Source organism: Apium graveolens, chromosome 8 (genome assembly GCF_009905375.1).
Source record: "Apium graveolens cultivar Ventura chromosome 8, ASM990537v1, whole genome shotgun sequence".
In the NCBI taxonomy this organism is placed as follows: Eukaryota; Viridiplantae; Streptophyta; class Magnoliopsida; order Apiales; family Apiaceae; genus Apium; species Apium graveolens.
In genome coordinates, this window is record NC_133654.1 from 21,724,999 (window position 1) to 21,752,187 (window position 27,189).

Sequence of the window (27,189 nt, forward strand, 5' to 3'; positions counted from 1 at the left end):
GAATATCAAACCAACAAAACTGAATCGGTAATTCTTTTCCGAAGGTATCAAGACTGGTGTACAAACAATTTGTTTTTTTAACTCACCTGGAGGACTATTTTCTTATGTTACAGAGTAGATGACATTAAAACGGCCAAATAAATACATACCCGGATTCAATTTCTTTAGATGTAAAAAAAACAACAAATGCTGCTAACTTTAATGGTTAAAATTTCTATTGTGTAATGGTCGAACTACTGTAAATACCCTAAGACCAATAGGGTCTTCATCTTTTAGTATATCTTCACAGTGAAGTATTTGCTATACCTCTTTTGACTGCATATGGAGCTGAGAAGAAGTCGTACTAGCGGAAGTCACAATCTAATCTAAAATCTAGAAGTACCAAGGTATGATGTGGTTTTCTTCAAAGAATCCATCCAAAAATTTTGTTCCTGTGGTTCCTGATTTATTTATCGCGTACTTCTTTTGGGAGTAAATCAGCTCGTCTGAATCTTATGTTGAACTTCCATCCTGTAGCCATATACACAAGAAGCAGATCATTCATATACTTTGGCAATTATAATCTCTTTCAGACCCTCAAAAATACAAGTGAAGAAGTTCAGCTATAAGGAAAGACTGCTCCATCATCTTTGAACCGTATTTGTTACACAAAATGATAAGCTATTAAGCTTAGATTGCTCTAACTTTTAACAAAGGACTATATAGTACCGAAGTAATCTTTGAACTTATCCCATAGCCTAACAGTCCCAAACATAATCCTTGAAGTCATCCCATGCACTAATATTGTCAATTTTCAGTTTATGCTATGGACTTAATGACTAGAAGTCCCCCACATAATCCTCGAAGTTATTCTACGGACAAAAATTATTATTATTCAGTTTATAGTACATTCCACAGAGTAGAGGATTTAAGCTTCTTCTCAAATGAAGTAACAGTTGATGGAAAGAGTCCAGGGTTTATAACGTATACTCCATTGTACATCTGTAGTACAGAATTAGAGATAATAGCTCAAGGCTAATCCATTGAAACAAACATGGCCATTTTTAGCATTGTAATCCAGTGAATACCCCTCTCTTCTCGGTAACAAGAGATCGAGGAACTTAGCCTCAGCGGAGCCATGGGTGCGAGTATTAAAATTTATTAAATGACCAAACAAACATAGGTTTAGTATCATTTACGATGCCTAAAAGTTTAGGCTAACAGTAACGACAGATAGAGGAACCAAGCCTCACTGGAGTCGTGGGTGTCGATATTTAAATTTCTCACACGATCAAAAGAACATGGCCTTTGCATTATATATAATGCCTAAACTTTTTGGGTAAGAGAAAATTTTACATAATCTTAGGTAGGACTGTTGCAAAGATACCCACAACCTCCCCCCCCCTCAAGAGAAAACAGAAAAAAACGTACCGCTATTTCTTGAGAAGAACTTCAATATCTCGTCAATAATGATTACCTGCACAACATTAAATAGAAGTGGACCATTCAAAATAAAAACACTTATTATTACAAAGAAAAGAATTGCTAACAGATTAGGAAAAAGATTATCAATTGTCTAATGGAGGCCTTGTCCTAGCTAGAAGGAGACCAAAAACTGATTCCAGTGCAAAAACAATTTAATTTCCATGAATGATATGAGATAAATGGTGTAATTACATTATAGGCTATATGCACTGGTTAAATCTTCAATTTTTCTGACCTGAAACCTTTCACTTGGCATGCAGAGGTAAATCCACTTAAAATTGAAGTCAGCCCTCTAATTTTTGAGTGAGGGTTGGCAGTATCACAATATGCATGGAAATGCTTATATCAAACATTGTGTCAGACCCATATAACTAATGAACCACCCTTTTGAGGATCACGATCTCAGTTGTATTGTATAAAAAGATTCATGAGGGAGCATTTCCATGCATTTTATTTGTCACTAATTATATGGGAGGAAGGCAATATATGCTTATTTGTCACACCATTTTACATTAAATTAATTCCGACATGGAGTGACACTTAACAAATAGCACGTGAGGCGGAAAGTGGAAAAAAGAATTTTCAGCTGGGTACTACTTGGAAGTATTTCAAGAAAAGAGTAATATTTAATGAAAACAACTTACAGGAAATGAGAGATACAAGACAACAGTCCATTCAGCCCAAGTTAAGGGTGTCACCTGGAACAAACATTGTACTTTCAAACAGACGAACTAAAGAATTTAGAGTGACATTTTAGCAGACCAAAATTAGATTATTCTATTTTTCCATTTATTTGTAACTATCAACAATAAACTTACCGAGAAGAGAATAGACAGTGGTTCAACGTATAAAATTAGCATGTGCAGGAGCATAGTTAGAACGATTGAAGCAACAAGCCACATATTAGTCCATGGAGGGATAACACTGAAAAAAAAGTACAAAAGAAGTCAAAGTTTTAAAAACCATCCCAGATTGCTTTCACCGGTTTTCATTTCTCCTGTTTACTAATTATCAAAAGTAGTAGGCAAAGTATGATGTTATCAGTCATCACAGAAAGTAGGCATACAAAATCATAATCTTGTAAATCATTATATTATATTATCATGTAAGTAGCATTTTGTATGTACTTTGATTAATATGCTACTGAACACACTTGACACTTCAGATAATAATGGCTAAGCAATTTCATAATGTTACTCTATGTTTAATACTGGTTAGGATCTACATTTTTTGGAGATAAACTATACTGAGTCCTACAATGGCTGGATAAAGGTTAGTTTTTCAAAAGAATTAGTTAATTTTCTTCCTTATGTTTTCACTTCATATCACTGTTCGGTATGAATGCATCTAAAATTACCACAACCTATATTACATATCCCACACAAAAAGCTATAAATGCAATTATATTTAAATCTTAGAAGCTGTATCTACATAGCCAACTAAACAGGGTAAGTTAAATTAACCTAACCAAATCTTAAATTTCTTAATTTGTGTAATAGTCAAAATGTCAAATCAGCCAATATTATGCAACGGAGGGTGTAGATTGGTTCAACTGCAGGTAAGCTGGAAATCTAATGCAAATCCATATCATTTCTTCATGACATTATAACATTATCCATATTTATCATAACTACTTTGACAAAGCTTAAAGAAAATTAAAGGTTACGTACCAAAGAGATTGATTTTCACTCAGATTGTTTAAGGCATTAAACATCTCAACAACAACTAACACCGTCATTGACACAGTTGACGGGTGTCGATCATCGAATATACTGCAAGGATACAAAGTCTCCCTAGTTGAACAACTGTCAAAATTTATCTGGGAAAAAAATTTGCTGCCAGTCAGTATTCTGAACACAGTGAAAAGACAAATCACCGATATTAATTTGTACATGCCTAGAAAGTTCAATAAAAAATTATGGAGCCCGTAAATTATTCACACAAATTTCCAGAGATCCAATTAATGAAGGTTGACGAGAAACACTTACTCAGGTTCAAAAGAGTAAGTCAAGATTTTTAATCAAACTTCATACAGGATTGCACACACATATATGTAATGCTTGCTATGTCACCAAATAAAATGACCTGAACAAATCTAATGAAGAATATGGACTTAATTCTAGCAGATAACCATATACTAAAAAATAAATTATTTTCAATTTTCACAAGGCAAGAGACTTCTCTTAATATAAAATATCCAAGGACCTGTTAATCTACGAAACTATTATCCCTTACAAATCTAAAGACAAACCAAAGGCCTCTTTGTCTAGAGGTATCTCCCTAACTCACTTCATGGGAGGTGGAGGGTTTAACTCAACAAATTTTGGTAATGTGTAGTGATACAGAACTTGAAAATACATATTCTTTGATATCAACAATTTGATAGGTAGAAGTAGTTTACATGTTGTTCAAGGTTATTTAGTAATTATTTACATACAAAAATTAAAAAGATCTATGCAAAAGTTAAAAACTAAATGTTATTGTGGATGGACTTAACAGTATATCCTTCTATACCAAACCTCAGCTATCCATAATATTTATTTGCCAAGTACAAGGAGATTTCGTACTTAGTGTTGTTGATTAGGGTTTTATGAGAAACTACCACATTAATTATATTCTAATAATACGGACACCCGTGATCAATAATAAGTTCTTTTGTTAACAATTTACTAGGTTGTTTATGTAATTCCCAATGTTACACAGCGGATATTGTCTATTGCGATTTAATTTGGACAAAAAATGAAGGTATAATAAAAGTAGCGAAAGAATGGCTTAGAAATATATTACTGAATATATGGGTTTCATCCGCTGATATAAGACCCCGGCAAGATGCTGCACACAAACCACAACATTTGTACACAATCTTATTATAAGTAACACTTACCAACTCACTATATGAAAGCTTTGGCCCACTATCTGAGTAAAGAAACCACCATATGAACCCAGCAACAGTAGCAAGTCCAACATAAGCTGAAATAGAAAAAACAGAAGTGCACTCACAAAGCAAAGAGTAGGTATTAAACAAGATATCTATACCATGGAAAAATGCAGAATATAATTAAATACACATCCAGCTACTAGAACTACAATCCTCCATCCATGTCAAATGTACCATGCTGATTAATGGGCACTGCATCAGCAATTCGCGTGTAAAAAAATCATAATATTACATGTACCTACCTCCAATAACTAGATAACGAAAAAAGAGCCACCCCGTGACAACTGCTTCATTGACCTGCGCCATTAGACAAGAGGGAAATAGATAAAGAGAATACCTGAAGAGGTGATTTCTACCAACTCAATAACATAAAGTTGAATTATTTGGGTCGTACTAATTCCCAAGCAAGTACAGAGACAAATTTACATGCTTCGAATACTGAAAAAACTCAAATATATTAAACCTCTCTGGACAAGAATAAATTAAAATATGTTAATTCCATCAAGAAAGTCAACTTTAATATACACTATACAGGAGTCAGTAGATCTGGCCAGCAGAAACATAAATTGTACAACCATTCATTTTAATCAATGTGGATAGATCTAGATCACAGAAAATTTATATGCTATCCCCTGTCAAGGAATTCTGTCATGTCCCAGTAGGATTTTATTCTATGCAAATGGTAAAGGAACTGCAGCTAGGACCCCAAATGAAATTTTCAGAGTAATTTCTAATTTCAAGTCCACATTAGTATATGTTTCGTGAGTGAGTAGGAAAACATTTCCATTTAGCACATCTTATCTGTCTCCGTGTGTCTCTCTATCCAGCAGTATAGTTGAGATTACTTCTTAACAAAGGTAAATAAACATCCACAGAAAAAATTAAATTATATTGATGGCCTAGATCACTTTCAATCTACTCTAAACATGTTTGAAAAAAGATGAAATGTCATCTAAATTTACTATATAAAGTACCATGCTGTTTAGTATTGAGTCACTTCCTTGAAGAATTTAAACTTTGTAGGAACTTAAGACACAATTAAACATCCAAGAAATAAAGGTATACTGTAATGATTTTGGCTAACCATGAAGCAAGTAGAAGTAAAATAGAAGGAAAAATAAGTCATAATAATAAAATGCCGTACTTGGACTTAACATGGAGAGGGAAGGTTAGCAACTTAAGGTGTTTTGGGTAAGTTGTATGTAAAACATAATTTATGCCACATTCAAGGAACTTGCACCAAAGTAGTTAAGTTACATTAAAACAAATGAGGCCTATATAGATATGACAAAAATAAGGATAGATAGAGGCTCATTGCCATCCAAGGGATCTCGGTCCTCTATGTGTCTATACCATCATAGCATATATAACAAATTTCTATGCAATGACTTTCTACAAATTTGGATAAATACTTATATGCAATACCTTGCGAGGTTTGACCTTCATCACATCCGAATCTTGCTTATTGAACCCAATAGCAGTGGCAGGCAATCCGTCAGTAACTAAGTTTACCCATAGAAGCTGGACCTGGAATTATACAATTATTAAAACATAAACAACATTAAATTATTTAAAAAATTTAAAGTCGAGTAGCTTAACAGAATTTATGCTCACGTCCACAGCTTAGATTCCAAGTGTCAGTATCATACGCTACATTCTTTTTCATTGCTTATGTATATATGGGAATGAAACATTGACTGCAAATGATCTTATCCTTAACATTGGATTCATGGAAAATTAAGTAGGTACATGACTGTTTATTGTTATGTGTATTTTAGACCAGCAGAGATATACTTGCGATGCTAGAATCTGATCCAAGGGCAGTAGATTATACACTAAATTAAAAATAATTTAAGTATTTAATGAACAACAAATTATTGGAACTAATTAACTTAATATTTTGAAGCTTGGGTGAAACTGAAAACTGTTCCCTGAGGAGAAAGCCTCAAATGGAAAATGGAAAATGATCGGTTCCTACGATTAAACAATCATGACTTGTTTCAGCTTGACTGAATAAACAAACCCAAGTCAAAACAACCTTTATTGAATACAAAATTTTCTTATATGTGGCCAACCATCATAAGTCGACAAAATAATGTCATCTGTCTGTCCCAGGTCAGGTTGGGAGCAGCATGTAACATGATATACATTGCCTTATCTTGGGCAACTAGACTTAGCAAATTAATATTTAAACTCTTCCTGTTGATTGATTGATCACTTTAAACTCAATCAATATGAGGTGACTTGAGGGCCAGATATGGGTTTGTAATCTCCAGAGGTAATATTATTAGTATTTAAGTGTTGTGTTTACCTTAAAACAGAACTTGACACTACGGTCGTAGTATCAAAACATGTAAATAAATCACCAAAATTGTGACTTTAAAAATAGTCGATTAACCAGAAACGGTGCAAGTGAAGAATAACATGATTATTAGCCGGAGACATGCCGAACAACAAAGCCAACGTATTAAGACGGTATTGGAGGGATGGCGTGAAGAACCCCTTTACCACAGAAGTGGCGTTATTCAGAAAAAATAGTGTAGCCTCAGTGAAGAAAACCCTTCCTTACGACTCTCAGGGAAAATATGACACCAAGTAACTTAGTAACATATGGATATAATATTCAACCATAGTACAAACGAAGTGACTCACAGGCACAAGTGTATCAGGTATTCCAAGTACAGCTGCCACAAATATACAAACTACTTCGCCAATGTTTGAAGATATCATATATCTGATGAATTGCTTTGTGTTATTGTATATGGCCCTCCCCTCTGCAACAGCCTTCTTGCATAACAGTCACTTTTAGAAGAAGTGAAACATGAAATGAAATGGATTCAAGATTCTCTATACTAAAATATAGAGCTTGTAGAGACGAGAAGCTTACCGCAACAATGGAAGCAAAATTATCATCAGCCAAAACCATATCTGAAGCACTCTGGAAATCAAAATATACAGCTTAAAATTAGAATAGTGTCAACATATAAACATTAGAAAAACAGAAACATATAAAAACAGTACTCACAAAACAATCCAATAACTAATTACTGGCTGCAATGACGATTTCATTAACCAATCTGCTTTCTATGTACATACCATGCGCCGGTACTAAAAAAATTACAAACCAGAATAACAAGTAATGCAATCGCATACAGCCCACCACTAAACTTTACTAAAGCTTCACACAAATCCAGAAAACACCAATATATCCACAGATATAGAGTTGGACAAGGAAATTTATGCTGAATGTCCGTAAAGTATAGTCCGATATCTAACAAGTTCCAAGTATCTTAAGATAATACATATACATCAAAATAGACAAACACTTCAAATATCCTACAACTTCTCCTCCCCAACCTAGAAATACATAAAATGTACAGAATAAAAATAGGACCGCATAAAATACTAAATAATTTCTATCATAAACTGAAATATGCAAAGGGAAAGAAACTATATACATCAGCTATAGTGCTCGCTCCTTGAGCAACCAACTGAGGTTTGAAAAACGTATACAGAGTGAAGAAAGTTACTTGGATAGTAATCCAAAATGACCAAAAAGGGGCACACAAGATATACCTTGGCAACTGCAGTTCCAGATCCCATGGCAATCCCTATGTCTGCTTTTTTTAGCGCAGGGGCATCGTTTACCCCATCACCAGTCATTGCGACCTGTATATTATTTATTAAATTAGTGTCTAGTTAAAAGGATAAAATAATACAGAAAAGTATATATAAATTGCACTAGGCATAGTTAGCACTGTGCATGATGGTTTTAGTGCCACACTTTGCAAACTGGTGGTGATCTATTCAAGAAGCGGTTAACAACAACGAAATTGCTAAGAACGATCTATGCAGGTCATTCACAGGTAAGGTAAATGTATTTAAATGCAATAGTCAAATGCCACCAGTTTGCATACACAATCTCACCACCTAATTCATTTTATGTGCATGCATAATTTCAGAATCTTGTATCTTTTGTTACATTTGACATTACATTAGTGAGTATATTGTAAAATTATGATGCAGCACAATAATGAAAAAAAGTATAATTTTAACAATCTTAGGGAATTGAACCATGAAACATTCACTTCCCAGGAAATAGTAACCATAAAAGGAAAATAATTTACCACAACCAATAAGAAAAAAAAATTGAAAAACTAACAATCATCTAACAATATAAATAGAGAAAGAAAACCTGACAGACTAAAGCCCTAAAAGTTAGCCCAGCTAAAATACAATCCAGCCTTTCAAGCAGGTCCAAATGTCTAATAATAAACAAGGAGAGCTGATCCCATCATATTATCCGTTTGCATTTCTGCACCCTTAGATAGAACTTAGTTTTTATCTTCTGTTTTGGTTTATCTTCAGTTTTAGATTTAGATTTGGATACTAAGAGGTCGTAAATTCGATAACCTTGTACAGTGATAAATGTTATTTGGCTATTGGCAGAGACAAGAATAAAACGATCTTCAAACATTAACATCTCACTACATGTTGTCTTGGCACATGATGTCTTTGTAAATTTCCTAGATGTCGGTTGTAGCCGACAAACTTTTCTTGAAGTTCCTAAAATAAACTTTCTCTAGAATCCCGGGACTTTAGTCTTAGGTATAGCTAGACCAAAATAAGGTTATAGAAAACCAAAAACAAACGACTGCAAGTGTATAATATTCATCCTTCTCTGCATTTGAATACTTGTGAGCTGTGATAGACTCAAGCAGAAAGAATGCCAATGAAGGGGAGAATAAGCTAGAATTCACTTAATATGGTTAACTGAGTATAAATTATTATCACAAATATGAAAGTTTATATATACTGACCACTTCATTTTGGTGTTGTAATGCTTCAACCAGCATCCTTTTGTGGGATGGTTCAACCCTAGAATTGGATGAAAAAATACATGTAAGCAATAATGCTTTGCAAGAGAACCATAAATGGCAGCAGGAATAGTTAGCATTAAACCCAATTTCAACAAAAAAATTCTCACAGACTTACTTTAGGTACATCAGTTGTCAAGCTGTGCTACTGATAGCTTGACCACTTGTACTTGGATAGCCAAATTTTTCACTAACAAAGATTATGACGTCCTACTAGTAATTTAAGACTCCTTGATTGACTTCCCACACAACATCGCATAAATTTACTTCTTTCCGATTAACAAATTAAAAAATTCAAACCTTCGATTACTAAACGGTTGGACTTTGGAAATATGTACAATTTATGTTTGAATATATCAAATTATTTCCAATAGCTTGTGGGTGCTAAAGAATTATTAACATGGTCAACCAATTCAGCCCTTCATCATCCACCTTTCTGGTTTGACAAAATGTAGGTTAGTGAGTGTCTGCACCATCTAGCTTGATCATGTTTTACACCTTTTACAACCTCTCCCCTTGCGTGCAATTTTTACAATATCATACCACATTATAACCAAATAAAGCGAAAAGAGGACAAAAATTATAGGTATACCTAGTAAAAAGTGTCATGCGTTGCAATGCTATTGACTTTTGCAAGGCTGGAAGTTCTTCAAATTCAGAAGCAGTATAAGACTGTCCTGAAAAGTCTGCCAAGTGACTAAATGCCCCTATCTTCCGGCATAGTGCTTCGGCAGTGATCTACAGATATCATCATCATTAGAAAAGAAAATAGCAACAAATATGCAGCATTCGCCAGATACTGAAACTTATGAAAAATAACCTATTGCTAATTACCTTATTATCCCCTGTGACAACTATAAGACGAATACCAGCAGTCATGCACGAGAGTATTGCCTTGTTTACCTCCTCTCTTGGAGGATCCAGCATTCCAACCTATATATTGAAGACAAGAATAGTAAGAGACCAACTTATAGGGAGATGTGAGACCACTGATCTATGTAAATATACAGAAACCAAAAAATTTCATCACAATGCCACTGAGACCACTAAAGCAAAAATAGTTAGCGTTAGTTCTGCAAGAACATTTAGGTTATGTCAATATTTTCAAGAAATATAAGTCAGAAGATATGTAGAACACTGACGAGGAAATGCATTATAAATCAAGACCGATAGATTGGTTGTGCAAAGGTGATCAAAATTTTAATCAACAGGAGGAATGTGGCCTTTAGAACCCTGTATACATTAGGATCTTAACATTTTGCCATCTATCATATTTGTAGTTCCCTTTTTATATTTCATTTCATATATGATGTAATGTATTAGACGATACATTCTCTTATCAAAATCGTGAAGTGAAAAAACCATCATACCTCGGAAAAATCTATTATCAACTAGAGTCTGGAAGGATGTAAGCTCTATTTCATTTTTATTTTCTATAGGAACTAACCAAAAAAAATTCAGATCCCTGTAGGTTTCTACTAATGATCAAACTAACAGAGAACTCGCACCTTAGGTAGATAACAGGTTTCATCTTGATCACAAACTTATTATTCGCAACGCATAACTCCTTTCATATGAGTTAACATCATGTGCGTGGGGGGGGGGGGGGGGAGGTGAATCAATTTAACTACCCCAAGCCTTTTCATAAAAAATAAGCAGCAACTACCTCCAGATTTATTATTCAGGAACCTCAGAATGACAAAGCAATACACCTTAAAAGTTAATGGATGAATCATGAAGTCTATAAGACAAATGCCGCGTAATTATGTTAAGGAAATATAGCATACCAACCCAATAAAGGTAAGGTCTTGCTCATCGTCAAAAGAAATAGCCTGTTGGCCTATTGGCATTCTTTTCAATGCTAAAGCCAGACATCTTAAAGCTTCTTTTCCCGCAAAACTGAAAAATAAACAAATCATACCTCAATGAAAGGGCCAATAATTACAATAAACTAATGAAGGCACTGAACATTGAAAAAGGCATTTGCATCTCCTGTTAGAAAAAGATGCCCCTGTTAAGCAAAAAATTGATATTGGTGCAGGGATTGAACCGTTCAACAATTTCACTATATTATGTAGGAAAATGGTGTAAAAGGGTTTAAGAAAGGGAAAAGACCCATACTGTCAAAGATCTTTAATAGTCTCATCAGTTTTTACATATATCACGCTAAAACACAGAAGATACTTGATAGATGCACCGTGGCAGAAGTTCATTAACAAGCAAGAGAAAATATGTTACAGAAGGAAAATTAGAAACAATCTGAAGGAAAACGAAATGTGATTTGTTGTCAACATTTACATACTCTATCGCCCTATGGTCACTAATATGTTGAAATTAAGCGGAATTTTTTGTACTTTATTCATTTAAATAATGACAGACGTTTTGTTTTGCCTAATTGTTATATTTCTTCTTATTACAGTTGAAAATCACAGCACGTAAATTATGTAACCTGAAAACCGTAAAAAAAAACAAGTTTCCAATTCCGAACAAACACCAACGGTCCACCATACAAACCTAAGCAAATATATAGATAGACGCATGCCTACATAGTTTATACCTTTGGTGAAATGCATTGGAAGTCGTGTGCGTATGTGTGTATTTCAAGATTTACATGCCTTGTGTGCAACTATGGATCTAAATACATCTATACTGACCTCTGAAATCGTGATTCTAGCTCCGCTCTGATACTTGCAGTTAAAGGTATGGTGGAACTATTATCATTGCAGAGGATACTTGTGCACCTAGAAATAATACTCTCTGGTGCCCCCTTTGAGAACATAATTTCCATCTGCTTTCGGCTACAAAGGACACTCATCATTTTACGATCACGGGAAAACTCCAAAATGGAAATCTGCAGGCATTGAATCAAAACTGTACTTGAGAAAATGACATCTACGAAAAACAGTACTAACGATAATGACTGTAGAAAAATTTAAGCACGACTTGAATTTCAGTTGGCCAATTTATAGGTTGAAGAATCAAATTTTAACAGCTGCAAATAAATATTCAAAAGAGAAGGTAACTACAAGAAACATTTGGCATTACTTTCCCAAACCCAAAAAACACCTTTCTCAGCTTTTCTGGCCAAAAGCATTGTTCTGCTTTCCTTAACTTACATATAAGCTAAGAAAGCTGATTTCCGCAAAAGCAGTTGATTGTACTGTGAATTTAAAGAGAACATGTGGTGCAAGGCCCAATCTCAGGGCCCGCAATGAAAAGTATTTTATGGTCATGCAAAACATAAAAAATCAGATTAACAAATGGTACATTCGTAAAAATGTGTCTCTAGCTTCTATTTATAACATGCAACCAGTTATCACGTATTAAATGTTTAACTTGTTAATCACGGTATCTCGGGGCTTACAACAAAAATTATCTTAAGGTTCATGCAAAACAATACAAATCAGATCAATGAATAGAACATCCACAAAATGTGTCTTTAGTTTGTATTTATAACATGCAACCACCTACCACATATTAAATGTTTGACTTGTTAATCAAAATTATGTCGTTGAAAACGAGCCTACAAATCATATCCAGAATGTTGCACTAGATATTACAAAATACTATAAATACACATACATACATGCGTGCTAAGTAGGTGTATAGCAACCAATATTGTATGAACCATTTAATAGCACTGAATGTCCAAAACACTTTAGTCCTTATTCCTTTTAACCCTACTGCCTAGTGCCTACCTATTCTTAACATATTGAGCAGTGGAGAACCTTCTAACCCTTGAAATATGTTTTAAAAATGCTACAAAAGCATAGGCAGACACAAATTTGGCAATTTGTCTAAGCACACTAATCACCTTAAAAAGAATGAGACAGAGCATAAGCGAGAATTGATCAGACCTAAGCAGGACCACGGTAGTGACTGTGTGAATACTGAATACATAAATGATATGCAACTATCGTGGGACTGGCACATGCCAGAACATTAATAGGATGCAAAACATGATGACTGATGTTAAATGTATAGTGAAAGTAAATAATTAATGATGTTTGTTTACAAACCTTTTTAAATTCATTCTCCCAATAACGATTACAGTAGGATGCTCGTTCATGTTTGCTCAGCATATTCAGTGCAGATGGCATAGAATCAAAACCAGGAAGACCAACCTGTAACAAAGATATAACATGCATGCAACAAGTGAATTCAACCAAATGGCTATTCTGATGATGAATGAGAAGAAACAGAACGAGAGTAGGTGTATAGAAGGTTTAGATCAGAACAGGGTATCAATATTCACCTTTTCTGCCAATATACGCAGTGCTACTTCAGTTGACTCACCAATCTTTTCGTACATCCTTTTATCAGGATTATATTGTATAGCAGATTCATTGCAAAGAGCTGAACACATTGCTATGTGAAGAAGACAAGGGAGCTGAGCTGGAAATTCAAGCTGTAAATTCACAAAAACAGAAATTAGTATATGCCAATAACCTAAGTGCTCATAGCAGTCCTGCTATTAGACTAACTGGCTAAAAATACCAATGCGTATACTTGCTGAATAGTAAGCAATACATTCTGGCAGTTGATAGCTAAGAGCCTGAGTGGGTCACATAGATACCATTCTACCTGACAGTAAAAACCCTTGAAATTCATTTCCAGAGGCAGTGTTATTCCGGTCCTTTATTTGTAGCACGACACATCATGAGCTTTCACATTACAATTAAATTCAAGGTCTGGAATGAAGTCTTTTTTAGTTCTTACTAGTTACTATTGTGGAACCAGATGCCCTTGAATCTATCCATAGAAATGACAACCAGAAGTGAATTTTACAAAACCATGGGAGGAGAACTACAAACACAAAACTATTATTTCTAGATGTAAAATAAAAAAGAAACTAAAAGTCTAAAGCCAATTGAACTTCAGGCATCAAACAGTTACTAGGTCAACTAACTGTCAACGCCAATTGATTCTGGGAAAGAGAAACCGAACTCATTATCTGCTAAAAAAATCGCTCTTGTTTAAAATAAACAGTTCAAGTCTTTGTGACATATTAGCAATTTCATCATTTCATGCATGAGATTATCACAAAAAATATTAGGAGTAGGGTGAAGATAAATCTAACCTGCAATTTTGAGCTATCAAAAATAAAGCCTTCTGGTGCATAAGTGGTTCCACTGACATTGTACTCGGCAGCTAGAGGGCCACGATTTATGGAATGAAGCACACATATCTGCAAAAGCATGCACATAACTTATACATCTAGAGAATTATAATAACAAACATATAATCCATATAATTTTTAATTTATTTATTAAAAAATTATATATATATATATTAGTTAAAATGAATTTGTAAATTAAATAATTGCGCTTCAATATAATAGGTTTCTATAATAATTTGATGTCCTTTAAGTTTAGAGATGTGTTTAAATTACAAATTTACATATAATTTAATTAAAATAGATTGATTAAAAAAACTATTTTTGACTTAAAAAAATGTGTTTCAATTTAAAAAACTGTATTTAAATTTTAAAATATTAGGTCCATGGGTACCCCAACCACTAAAGCCCAAGTATCACTATTGTACTAAACTTTTAATGTTTTGGCTTTTATAATATAGTATAGATAGCAAGGTTAAGAAACGAATTAAGTGATTTATTATATAAGTATACATAACTATTCCATTTACTAGAAATGAGTTGCATGCAAAAAAGATGCACTACTTAAATAGGAACACCGAAATCCAATTGCAAAATAACTATACTCATTTAAAAACTAGCCTTTTTTGTGTGATAACACTTTAAGATCAGAATCAGGCATTTGATTGGCAAAGTCTAGTCCAATGTTTAGTCATGTCTAGACACAATAGACATTATACATGACAAACAATATAAAGCTTAAAATTAATAAATAAACATAGATAATATAATGGACACTTCAAATTTGGTAGTTAATTGTTGAGCCAAAGTCAAGACATTAATAGATTTTGCACCACATGACAAAGAATGTGAATAGCAAGATACCTTTGAAACAGACATCATGTTTGTCGTCAAAGTACCAGTTTTGTCAGTGCAAATTACAGTTGTGCAGCCTAACGTCTCTACGGAGGGCAAAGATCTCACTATAGCGTTCAAGCGAGCCATTCTTTTAGTTCCCAGAGCCAAGCACCTATGGTCAGGAGAAACGTAAAATTACAAATTTTGCAATAATGTTAACACATAGAGTCAAGCTATTCAAGTAGTTAAACAAATCAAAATATCAAGTCAAATAAAGCATATTACTGAACAAAAAAACTAAGCATCTCCTTCTACATTCTAGCATACTAGCATCATCTTCTTCAACATTCCTCAGAACATAAGAAATCATTGATTATAAGCATATATTGCATACCAACATCCAAATCAATAATGATGAAACCAAGTTCCCAGGAGATTTCTAAATCATAATGGTCATGTAACAGTAATACAAATGCTAGCATTATGGCCCATGGCACCAAAATAATCTAGCAACCTCACGCGACACTTATATATTAAAAAAATCTCCTCTCGCTTCAATTGCTTACTGCACTCTAGTAATGAAAAACTAAGCAACTTCTGATTTAAGTCATCTCTCCACTGACGAGTTCCAAACTGAACCAACATTTACCACATACAACCCCAAGAGCAGACAGATGACTGCAGCTGAGAAGCCAAGATTAATGACAACTCTCTTATAATTAAATTATTTGTTTAGTATAATTGTTTTTCTTTAATCATTCATGTTCCCTTGCTAGACACTAAGAATAATTATTCAGCTTTATCACCACAATCATAGCTCCCACTCACGTTGTAACAACAGCAGGAAGCCCCTCGGGAATGGCAGCGACAGCAAGAGCAACTGCAATCTAGTCAACAAAGATCTTATGTCAGAGACAAAAAGAAGGTATCAAGGCAAAGGAATCAGCAACCAGCAGGAAACAAGAACCTTATAGTTGAACCCAAGGGAATAACAAAAGAATTAAAAGGCATTAATATGCATAAGATACAAAATGGACTGCATAAGAGATAGAAATAAAATCTTGGACCTTGGATTCAGATGACCATACAACACACACACACATCGAATCTAAGATTATTGACGCCTCTTCTCTCTGTCTGTGGTAGGGATGGCAAAATAATCCAATCCGATGGATACCCGATCCGAAACCCGAAATTTTGGATTTACCGAACCCGATTTTTCGGATTTGGATTCGGATATGGATCTAATTTTTAAACCCGAAAATTTTTGGATTTGGATATTAGGTATACCGATCCGAAACCCGATCCGAAATCCGAAACTCTATCTGAACCCGAAATCCGAAAAAACCCGAATTATTATATATATACTAGTTATATATATAATATTAGAAGTTTATATACTACACATTATTATATATAAATATTTTAATAATATACATTATACATATTATTATATAATTTTTAGAACATATATTTTTATTTTTATGTTAAAAATTAACTAATTATAAAGTTTAATTAAATATAATTATTTAATCACTTAAACAGGTGATAAGTTTTATAAGGTTAATAAAACATCTTTTAGTAATAAATCTAAAAAACTGGGTATCAATTGAGTTGATTTTTAAATATTAGCTATACATATAATAACACAATTAATGAGGTGTAGTGGTTGAAATGACACGTTAAAACTTTTTCTTTACAAGTCGCGTGTTCGATCCCAAACACTTGCAATATCAATAATTATACAAATTTTCAGATTTCGGATTCGGGTTCGGGTTTCGGGTTCCAATTCAAAAAATTTCTGGTTTCGGGTATACCCGAATCCGATCCGAAATCCGATGGATCGGGTTCGGGTATTCATTTTTGGGTATTTTTCGGGTTCGGGTCGGGTTCGTGTATGGATAAATTTTTTGGGTTTGGATATGGATTCTGCAATACCCGATTGCCATCCCTAGTCCGTGGAGTTTCATTTTTAAGGAAACATAAGTAACATGCAATGAAGGTCACGTGAGACAAAGTCATTTTAAAGGAATGGTATACAGAGTAAGTCATGAGTTAAATTAGCTATATTTATATATGCATTTATACACCATACATATAAGTGGAAATTTTGAGATGCATTCAATGTAAAAATGTATATATACAGGGAAATAAGCGAGATATACCACATAAATAAATATTTAAGTACCTTACAAAAACATTAATCATTTTCCTAATCCATGAAAGATCACCTTAAAGTAATGTATTGCGCCTTGCAAGATGCCTCCATGAGCAGGATCTCGGAAATGACCAATGTTCACAATCCACACCAATATACAAATACCTGCAATGACCTAAGAAGAAAAATAAACATTAAAAATGCAAAGATTCTCCATATAAGATTTCCAATTGTTGGTTAAGTAAGAAGGACATGGGGTTAGTGACTAACAACGCATTTCTGTACTGTTTAAAATTTGAAAAGAAATCTTCACATAGGTTTCCCTAAATGCCTCTCCATGAGCATTCTGTACATGTTAATTCAATAGCTTCTTTTTAAATCTAGATACAACTATACTATAATATTGCGCCCTGTTTTCAGCTTTTTAAATATCTACCTCTTTCTTTGCAGGATCCTCCAACAATACAATATATAGCTCATCTACAATAATTTTTCTCAACTCTTTTATATTTCACCAAGAAAATAATAAAAAATAACACAAACATTCAAGAAAGAAACTAGTATTAATAAAAGAACATTTTAATATTAGTAATATTACCTTCGCCAAAAATGTTCCAAATTCATCCAGTTTCCTTTTCAGTGGCGTCGCTTCCTGCATCCAAGTTTGTAAATCATATATGAACTTTATTAAAATTTAGATATATAGATACCCCCACCCCCAGTGTATTCATTTTCTTACATCTTCAGTTTTAAGCATAGAATCACGTATGCTTCCCATTGCGGTGCTAGAGCCAATTCCAACTACAACAGCCCTTGCCCGTCCTGCAACCACAACTGTTCCCTGGCATCCACATTAAAAATTGTTAATGAACAATAATCACTTAACAAGAACATAAATAATTTTTGCAAAAACACAAAAGCATGCTGCTGCAAGAGCAAAAACCTTCCCCAAAATTCTCCATCTAGGCATTTTTAATGGCAAGAAAAGAAAACGTTCCATCTAGAATAAACATGAAATCTAAAAGTCCACTTACTTTGAAAACCCGTGACCATGTCAAATTCACATTTCTAACATATTATAGCTAACTATGAGCACAAAACCAATTGATATAATACTTGTTATAAGATAATTGAATCAAGATTTCCGAAAAAATAGATTAGCATTTTATCAATGCATATAATCGTGCAACATGGAAAAAAATTGCTTCATAACTTCTATAAAGGAATATGATAAGATTTTAAAATGAAATTTATTAAAAGGAACTAAATACTTCTGAAATAACAGAAATGGATATAGTTAAACGGAGAAGTTTGAACCATGAGCTAACACTTGAGAGTTCGTTTCACATATTTGGATAAGGGGGCAAATTTGTGCAGCCAATCTCTCAACAAAGTTCATCCTATATTCAAGGAATAAAGTGCATCCTGTATTCCTATCAAAATACATCAGCAAATTCCATAACTTCTTCATATGTTTTCATCTAATCATAAAGATCAAATCTCCCAAAACAATTTTATCAGTTTCACCCAATTGCTGAGTGCCAGCTTTGGAAGGCTAATCGTAGTGTGGATCAATAGTACATCAGTGTCCAAGCTAAGACCACAGCTAGTTGGTGCTTTGATATATAGGCATATACAAGTAGTCTATCTAGACCGACTCTTTTGTAATTTTAGTAATCCTGGAAAATACTGTAACCCTCTGGAAGAAAACATTGAATGACACATATTCAAACATTACCAATTCATGTCAAATTACATTAAGATGGTAAGATTATCCAATCTCAGAGTCAATGCAGCTTGTGACAAAAGGATATGCAAAAAAGTTACATATACTAATCAGCTACAGCATATGATAATAGCATATTACCGAGAATAGGGTGTTTGTCTTGTCTTGATATACCGCGTTATTTGTCATTGTGCGATCAAGCTCTTTTTCCACAGAACAGCTCTCCCCTGTCATCGGAGTAAGAATTAGGACATATTAGTACATACAAATCGAGGTAGTACGGTACACAACACTTACGAACCAATATAGCACAGCAGAAGTGTAAAACATAGCAGGCCTTTCTATTTATACCATTCAGCTAGTACATAGTGCGTTAGAAAGGATTGTAGCGGTAGACACTGTGTGCATAAGAGTTAATGTCTCATATATGTATCCCATTAAAGGTCAAATAAACTAGAACTAAAGTCTAGAAAATGGATCCAGATTTAAAATTTAAAACTAGCAGCAGGCCAAAAAAAAAAATTCTGCACCAGTCAATCATCCTAAAATTAGGATATGTAAGCTCATCCCATGCTTCTACCCATATGAGCTTTACACTAATGCAACAAGAAGTCGAAAATCTTGTGCTTAACTAAATGATTCAAGAGCTTAAAGAGGGGAAAAAGGAGTCAATGAGTTAAATATGTGGTGGTACTTCTCATAAGGAGTATTCCAGCCAAAAAAAAAGTACTCAAAACAGTGACTTACCTAAAAACAAAAAAATATAGTCGTTCTCATGATGGAAATAATAAGACCTTAAAACATGCTTGAACCCATATCTCATCCGATGCAGGAAAGGGTGAGATAAATTTATGACAAATTAAAGTATTAAGTAACACTAAAAAATAGTTCCAGCCTTCCAGGAAATTGATTGAACGTTTTTTTTAGTTCATTTCAACCTATCTTCTAGTTCTAGATCAGTATACCAATTACCATCTCAGTTTACAGATTTACTATTTTTGTATCCCTATATTAGTGTATCCTCTCTTACTCAAATTGCTACATAAATATATATATTTACTTTTGTTGCTTTGCTATTCCCCCTGTATTATTGTGTGAAATTATTTGCATAACCCCACTAATTCATAAGCCTGATCTTGATTATCAGTTACCTAGAAGTCCTGAACTTGGACACTGCCAGATATATTTGGTCCCGAGGAACCAGAACTAAAACAATTGACATGGAGTTTCAAACGATTTCTACACAAGTAAGGTTATTTCTTATTAGGATTACGAAAGGAGCGTAAAATTTTAGACAGCACTATAGAATGCACTCCTAATGTTTCATTGATTCTTAGTACAAATCGGTTTATCCTTAAACATTTAGAATCCTTCTTTGAACTTTCTGACTTTGATTTGGAACCAGGAATCAACAAATTAATTTGTATAAATTTAATGTTATTATTTAGGAATTTGATTAGCTATTTTGCTTATATTATGTATTTTAGCAGGAACATTCGAGTAAAATAATTTATGGATTTCTTTCCTATAATTTATTATATTAGGACATAATGATAAGTATTTACTTTCAAGAAATTACTTCGCTTTCTGAAAAAAGAAATTACTTGGCTTTAAAGTAATGGTTTATCTATTTAAACTCTTGTAATCTTTCATTATTGGAATAGAGATGAATGATATCAATTAAATCTAAGGATTTATTGTGTATTTCTCTCCACTTCTCCACGGAGATAGGTAATTACCCTTGCTCCACCCCTTTTCTAACCCTTGCCCTACATCACTCTCAAATGTCCTTCAATTCTTGTTCACAACTTCATCTTCCAAGAGCCAGGAACCCTACATATATTTATAAATCAAAAGGTAATTCTTTAAAATCTCTGTCAAACTTCACTTCTTTTTTCTCTGAAAGTTAAATTAACTTGCTAGAAGTATTTGCAAATTGCAAGGTTGGGAATGTAAATTCTCCATCATTGTTTTAGGATTAGGTTTAAGATATTTAAGAAACGAAATTTGGGATGACAAACCTCAAAATAAGAAAGTTAAAAATCTGTAAGTTGGTTATTCAGGAATATAAGTGCTGTTTGACACTTTGAGTTGTACAAAGACATCTAAGTTCTAACCGAAACCATAAATATTGAGTTATATTAAGACAATGAAATATTTATGAGCCGCCACCCGCCTGCAGCCAGGTCATGCAGCTCCCTTACAAAATTGTAACTTTCAGTAGCATTTGCCAGAATGGGAGACTAAATTGCCAGCGTATTGTTAGTGAACTACCGAAAATATGGATATAGTAAGAGGAATTACCTGTGAGGATTGCTTGATCCACTCGTAAATGATCACTTAGCATCTCGACCATTCTCATATCTGCTGGAATTTGGCATCCCACTATACACTCCAAAAAAAAACAAAAACATTTATATTATTATCAGAACTTGGAAAACAAGTAATGACTAAAATTCAAAAATCCACAAGACTAAAGCTCAAATTAATTCCAACTTACCACTAACTTCCACAATATCCCCTGGTACAAGATCTGTGGCGGGTAATATAGAGAAGCAACCTAGTTGATTAATTAGCATGTCAAAATATATAGAGCAAAATCAAAAAAACTTCCTAACTTCAATTTAATAGTAATAAAAAAATTGGAGGAGCTTGCCACCAGCACTTGATAGTTATAGGATGTCATGCTGTGTATTGGAAACTAAGCCAAAACAAGGAAGACAGTACACAAAAGAGTAGTAAAAAATAACATTGCAATATAGTGGGTTAACTGCCTAACAATTTTTGAAACACTGAATTTGATAGAATCTAACATAAGGTGAAGCCCAAATATATTTCCACCAAAAATAGGATTTTGAACACAGAAAGTATTGAACTTCCTTTGAACAAAGACGAACTAACTGAAGTACCTAGATGGATGAATGCATATATGTGCTGCCTTTTGTTCAAAAGCCTTTCATGCCCCTTACCTTTGTGTATATAACCTATCACAATCCTGTACACAATTTCATAACATTTCCTCGAGCCAATGTTCAAGTCCCAGGAGCCACAGAGCTAACAAGTGCTATGCCCGTGGCTTCCGAGGGTATTCATGTTTGGCATATGCCTGCTCTGACGACGATTCCGCTAATAATTTAAGAATGGCAAGTGCTTTTCCATTCCGAAGAACCAAGATAACGAACTTGAACTACTAACGATAATAGAAAAATCCAGATGTTATGAATATACAAAGTATTGGAGTGCATAGGTGCTCCACAAAGACAAGGGGCTTGATAGGATTTTAAGCAAAAAGTCAAGGGGCCTGTAAATGCACTCAGGCATCCATGAACATACTTACTTGAGCATCCTACAGCATTATGCTCATGATGGCTTATACAGTAATAAACAACATAATTTGAGTATTTGACCATTGAAATATAAAATTATAAGCTTTTATATTTACCAAGGTTATTATAGAAAGTCTGCTTACCATTCCGTAGAACAGTTGCAACATCAGCTTGGTAGGCACGTAATTCCTACAATGGAAGGGGAAAAATGAGTAAACTGATGCTTGTGCAAACTGACTATATAGAAATATCATTTAGTTTCAGAGAACTTGAAAAAAATGGCTTGTATCATGAAAAAGAAACAAGTAGATGAAGACGAAAGATAAAGCAGCCTCTCCGCAATATAGTAATAGAGTGGAAGTCAATAGAGTTACCCTTTGTTAAATAGTTAGACATTAATATATAGTGTTAACATATTGTAAACAGTCGAGAGAAGTAACAAAAGTAATAAGACAATTCTGCATAAGATAATAATAATAATAAAAAAAATAGTTGGTTGACATAAATCCATCAAGGCTCAAGCAATCCTCTTCGGGACAGGAAATAGCCTAGTATCTAAAAAATTATATCACTTCCGTGAAACCATTTCACAGATGAAACACAAGCAAGAGAATCTTACTCGTGAAAATATTGACTGCTCTTCATTTTTTAAATAACAGAGTATCAAAAGGGAACCAGTGTACATGTATCGAGTATCGATCATACACTGACTTTACATAATAAGACAGCTTTGTATAAGAAGATAATTATCGATCATACACTGACTTTACATAATAAGACAGCTTTGTATAAGAAAATAATTATGATACTTGGTAAACTGACATCCTTGAATAAATCCTCTGTAGGAAAGGGAAATAGCCTAATAATTACAAAATTAAAACACCAAAGAATACTTCTCTATGAAATTTGTTTCTCACATGAAACACGAGCAAGAAGAGTCTTACTGGTGAAATTTTGACTGCTTTGAATTTGTTATATAACAGAGTATCACAGGCAAACCAATGTACATGTATCAAATATAAACAAACTTTACATGGTAACAGACCTCTAGTGCCTTTTCAGCATTTGTTTCTGTGATTACTCCAACAGCTGCATTTGCAGCTAATATCATAAGGATGACCTGCCATGCAAATTAATTTAGTACAGAGCAAACTCATAGGAAAGAATAACATTTGAGGACCTTAAAAATAATTTATAATAATAATATTTTACTCTACCAAAATAGTGAAGTTTAGATAGAAAACGAAACACATTCATACTCATTATATAATTCACAATAATTCACTGAAATATACTTTCTTCCCTCGATTTCTCCTAGAATATATTAGTAACTACCTAATATGTGTTGGTTCCAACATTGGCCTCCTAATGACATTAACTATTTAGGTTAAGAAAAGAAATGTGCAGGGGCAGTGGGCAGGTTAGATCAAAGCCAAACCCATCTTAAATACACCGTTTTAAATTAGTTGATACAACTCACATTACCTGTGGGATCAATCACCAAAATAAAGATGTCAAAGATCCACTTGACAACCCATGTATGCATGAGATCCTGTTGAATAAACATCTATCCCCAAAACTTAAAGCTTTGTTTATAGAGCAGGGAATTTTTATCTTTCTTCATCAGAGGTGCATGGGTAATACATTGTGCACAAAATTGGATTCACCTCCTTTTGGCATTTTATTTGGACTTATTACTTATTTTACAAATGTTTTTGTGCCGGCAACTTACTTAATATCACAAGGTGAAGCTTTAATTTAACAGATTCAATTAGTTATTTTTTTCAAAAACTAAATAAATCATCATGTAGCACCCACAGCCAGAAAAAGGGAACACACCTCACATTTTTACTATTAGTTTGTTTATGTCTTTTATCGCATATATATTATGTCAACAACTATTTAATAGTAAAATATGTATAGGTGAAGAAAGTAGAGAAAGTCTACTTGCAGAGCAAATATATTATTTACTGTTAAATAAGTGATTTTAAATAAGGAGGTAACGTAAATCAATTTTAGCAGATCAGATATTCATATCTTACAGAGGGCTCTAGAAATGCTGTTAATCCTCTCTCTCCATTAATCAGTGCCAGGAAGAAAGAAACAATAGCAGCTGCTATCAATATTTTGACCAGCAAGTCATCAAACTGTTTCAGCACCAGTTTCCAGAAAGGAGTGCCTGAGATTAGAAAATGTCATAGTCGGCTTCTCATTTCAGTGTTATATCCATAACAAAATAAAATGAGTGAGTGTGCGGGAGAGGGAGAGGGGGGGGGGAAGAGACAGGGTGGGGGAGAGAGTATAATATACTTACTTCCCTCTTGAGGCAACACTGCAACCATATGTGTACCATGTAAGAAAATAAAGATGTAGATTAGGCAAATGAAACGCAAAAATTATGGGTATCACAAACATAAACCAGAACAGGTTAATTTTTTCAGAGTAGCATCGGAGATATTTAAAATCACATATTATTCCAAAATAATATGGTGAATATAGTGTACAAAAGACTACTAAAAAATGAAGCATCGCAGGTTTAAAAAGCTTCTTCGGTATCTCTTTCCCACCTCCACTTTTCTGCTCTTGACAAATTATATATTCCACCTCCATTCTGTCTAACAAATTAACCATTCACCGGGAGCGTAGATCTTATAGTTAACAACTCCAAACATCAATGGCTATTGACTTTTCAGACTTATAGTTAACTAGGGTTTACTCCTTTATGCATGCATTTCAAAGGAGAGTCAATGCAACACCGTATTTACCACGGCCAACATTTCCTATTCTAGTGACATGTGTATATGCAACATTAATTCATTAATTTACAGCTCTAACAACCCTAGTCATCTGCATGTGGAGGTATGCAAGTGAGTGAAGATTGTTTTCTACATTAGTTAAGTCTAGAAAAATCAATGAACCAAGTCAATGCACCTGCAACAGATGTGCCAATTTTCACCCAACTTCCCGAGGGAACCGGGGAATTCTTATAATCAAAATTTTATCATTAACTTATTAAAACAGTAGCATAGGCAATCTGGAATGCTTATCGTGATAAAGAAATTACCATTTCGGCCATAAATTCTAGCATGTTCTGCAACCTGTAAATAACCACAATAATTAAGCCATAATCAAACTCAAGAATCAACATACAATTTAAATTTACAACATTTAAAATTATATATAACATCAAGCATGGGACAGGGCCACTCCGGCACGATCCCCGCATAAACATTTAATCTAAAGATAATCGTTCACAATTCACATACACGTCAGACATTTTAATTTTCAAAATCCAACTAAGCATAATAGAAACCCGAAGTACCTGGTTATCCGTCAAACCTTTGGATGGATCAACACCGAAATATTCTAAAACCTACAAATCAAAATATCAAAACATTCAAATTATCTCACTCCAAAATATCACCAAATGCAACTTAATTAATCAAATTGATCCTCCCCGCACACGCACAAAAATTAACTCACTCCAAAATATCGCCAAATGCAACTTAATTAATCAGCAAACCACGAATGTACAATCGAATTAGCGTATATGATCCTCCCAATGCGGAAGCATTTTATACATAGCTATGAGTAAACTATACACTCACTGATCGCAATTCAACAATCGAGTAGAACAAAATGAAATTATTATCAACAATTAAAAACACAAAATGCTTACATATAACCCAACTTTCATCAAACTATAGGTTCAACAACTGAGTGAAACAAAATGAAATAATAATCAATTAAAATAAAGCTAAATTGTTGTTTTTTAATTAAATTAATAATAAGAGAGTACCTCGGTGGCGGATCTAGCGTATGCGTCATCCATTGAGTAATTGGGGGCGAGGCGACGGAGAGTGAGCGGAAGTATAATATATATACGACGAGGCGAGTGTGAAGTGGAGATTCAGAGGAGGCTGAAATAGCAGGACTGCTTAATATTTAGTGTGTGGGCCGGTACGTTAAGTTTTGGATCTAGACTTTAGACAGAGCAGTAATTTATACGATTTGCACACGTTAAGTGCAAGTTTAGCAAGGGGATGTTGGATATGCAAATGTGAAGCAAATGTGAAGCGCTCATAATCTTAAAATAAATTATGAATTAAAGTAAATAAGTGACTTAAAAATTATTAATAGATGAATTTTTTTATAAGTCATATGAGTGATTGGATAATTTTTATTTTTTTTTGCTAAATAGTGATTGGATAATTTTACTTATAAGTCATAATTTGTTTTATTTAAATAAATAATTTTTAAAATTTAATTATCTTAACTCGTGAACTTTAGATTAGATTAATATTTAAAGGTATAATTTTTAAAACTGAAGTTAATAATAATACGAAAAATTAAAATAAGTTAAGAAAAAATACGTTGTTCCTAATTTTCAACTTATCAACTTATAAGTTAAAATTTTGATTTATAATTTATATTCACAGTCGTCAATAAGTACATAAGTCAATCATAAATCAATAAGCTCCTTATATGAAGGTAGCAAACACGCTCTTAATCTACTTCAATGGAGTAAAAATTGTTCTACTCGCTTATTATGTTTGTGTTATTATTTAATTTTGTCGGTTAAATTAATGATTATTTAACTATAATTTTAATTAAAATATTATATTTTGATTATTGTAAATTATTCATATTGTTATACTTGGAACGGGCTAAAATGCCGAATGAATGGAGGTTGAGTGTTGTGGTACATCTTTATAAAAACTAGCATAATAACCCGTGCGAGACACAA

The 27,189-nt window shown here is 33.5% G+C and overlaps 1 protein-coding gene across 1 annotated transcript; it reads right to left on the reverse strand.

Annotated features, from left to right (window-relative positions):
• LOC141677235 (calcium-transporting ATPase 3, endoplasmic reticulum-type) lies at positions 1–26,466 on the reverse strand. Its single transcript, XM_074483062.1, has 34 exons — positions 26,242–26,466; positions 25,765–25,815; positions 25,507–25,540; positions 24,757–24,774; positions 24,485–24,621; positions 23,488–23,562; positions 22,586–22,631; positions 21,617–21,676; positions 21,421–21,501; positions 19,258–19,343; positions 18,130–18,231; positions 17,989–18,042; positions 17,464–17,565; positions 16,061–16,119; positions 15,260–15,404; positions 14,360–14,467; positions 13,535–13,687; positions 13,299–13,403; positions 11,934–12,130; positions 11,067–11,178; positions 10,114–10,212; positions 9,872–10,017; positions 9,223–9,280; positions 7,979–8,071; positions 7,290–7,340; positions 7,055–7,186; positions 5,828–5,929; positions 4,645–4,699; positions 4,349–4,434; positions 3,135–3,283; positions 2,283–2,388; positions 2,109–2,162; positions 1,411–1,456; positions 1–510 (listed from the first exon to the last, which is right to left on the reverse strand). The coding sequence occupies exons 1-34, from the start codon at positions 26,272–26,274 to the stop codon at positions 446–448; spliced, it is 3,000 nt and encodes a 999-aa protein (XP_074339163.1). The 5' UTR covers positions 26,275–26,466; the 3' UTR covers positions 1–445.
• Between the last annotated feature and the right edge of the window lie 723 nt (positions 26,467–27,189).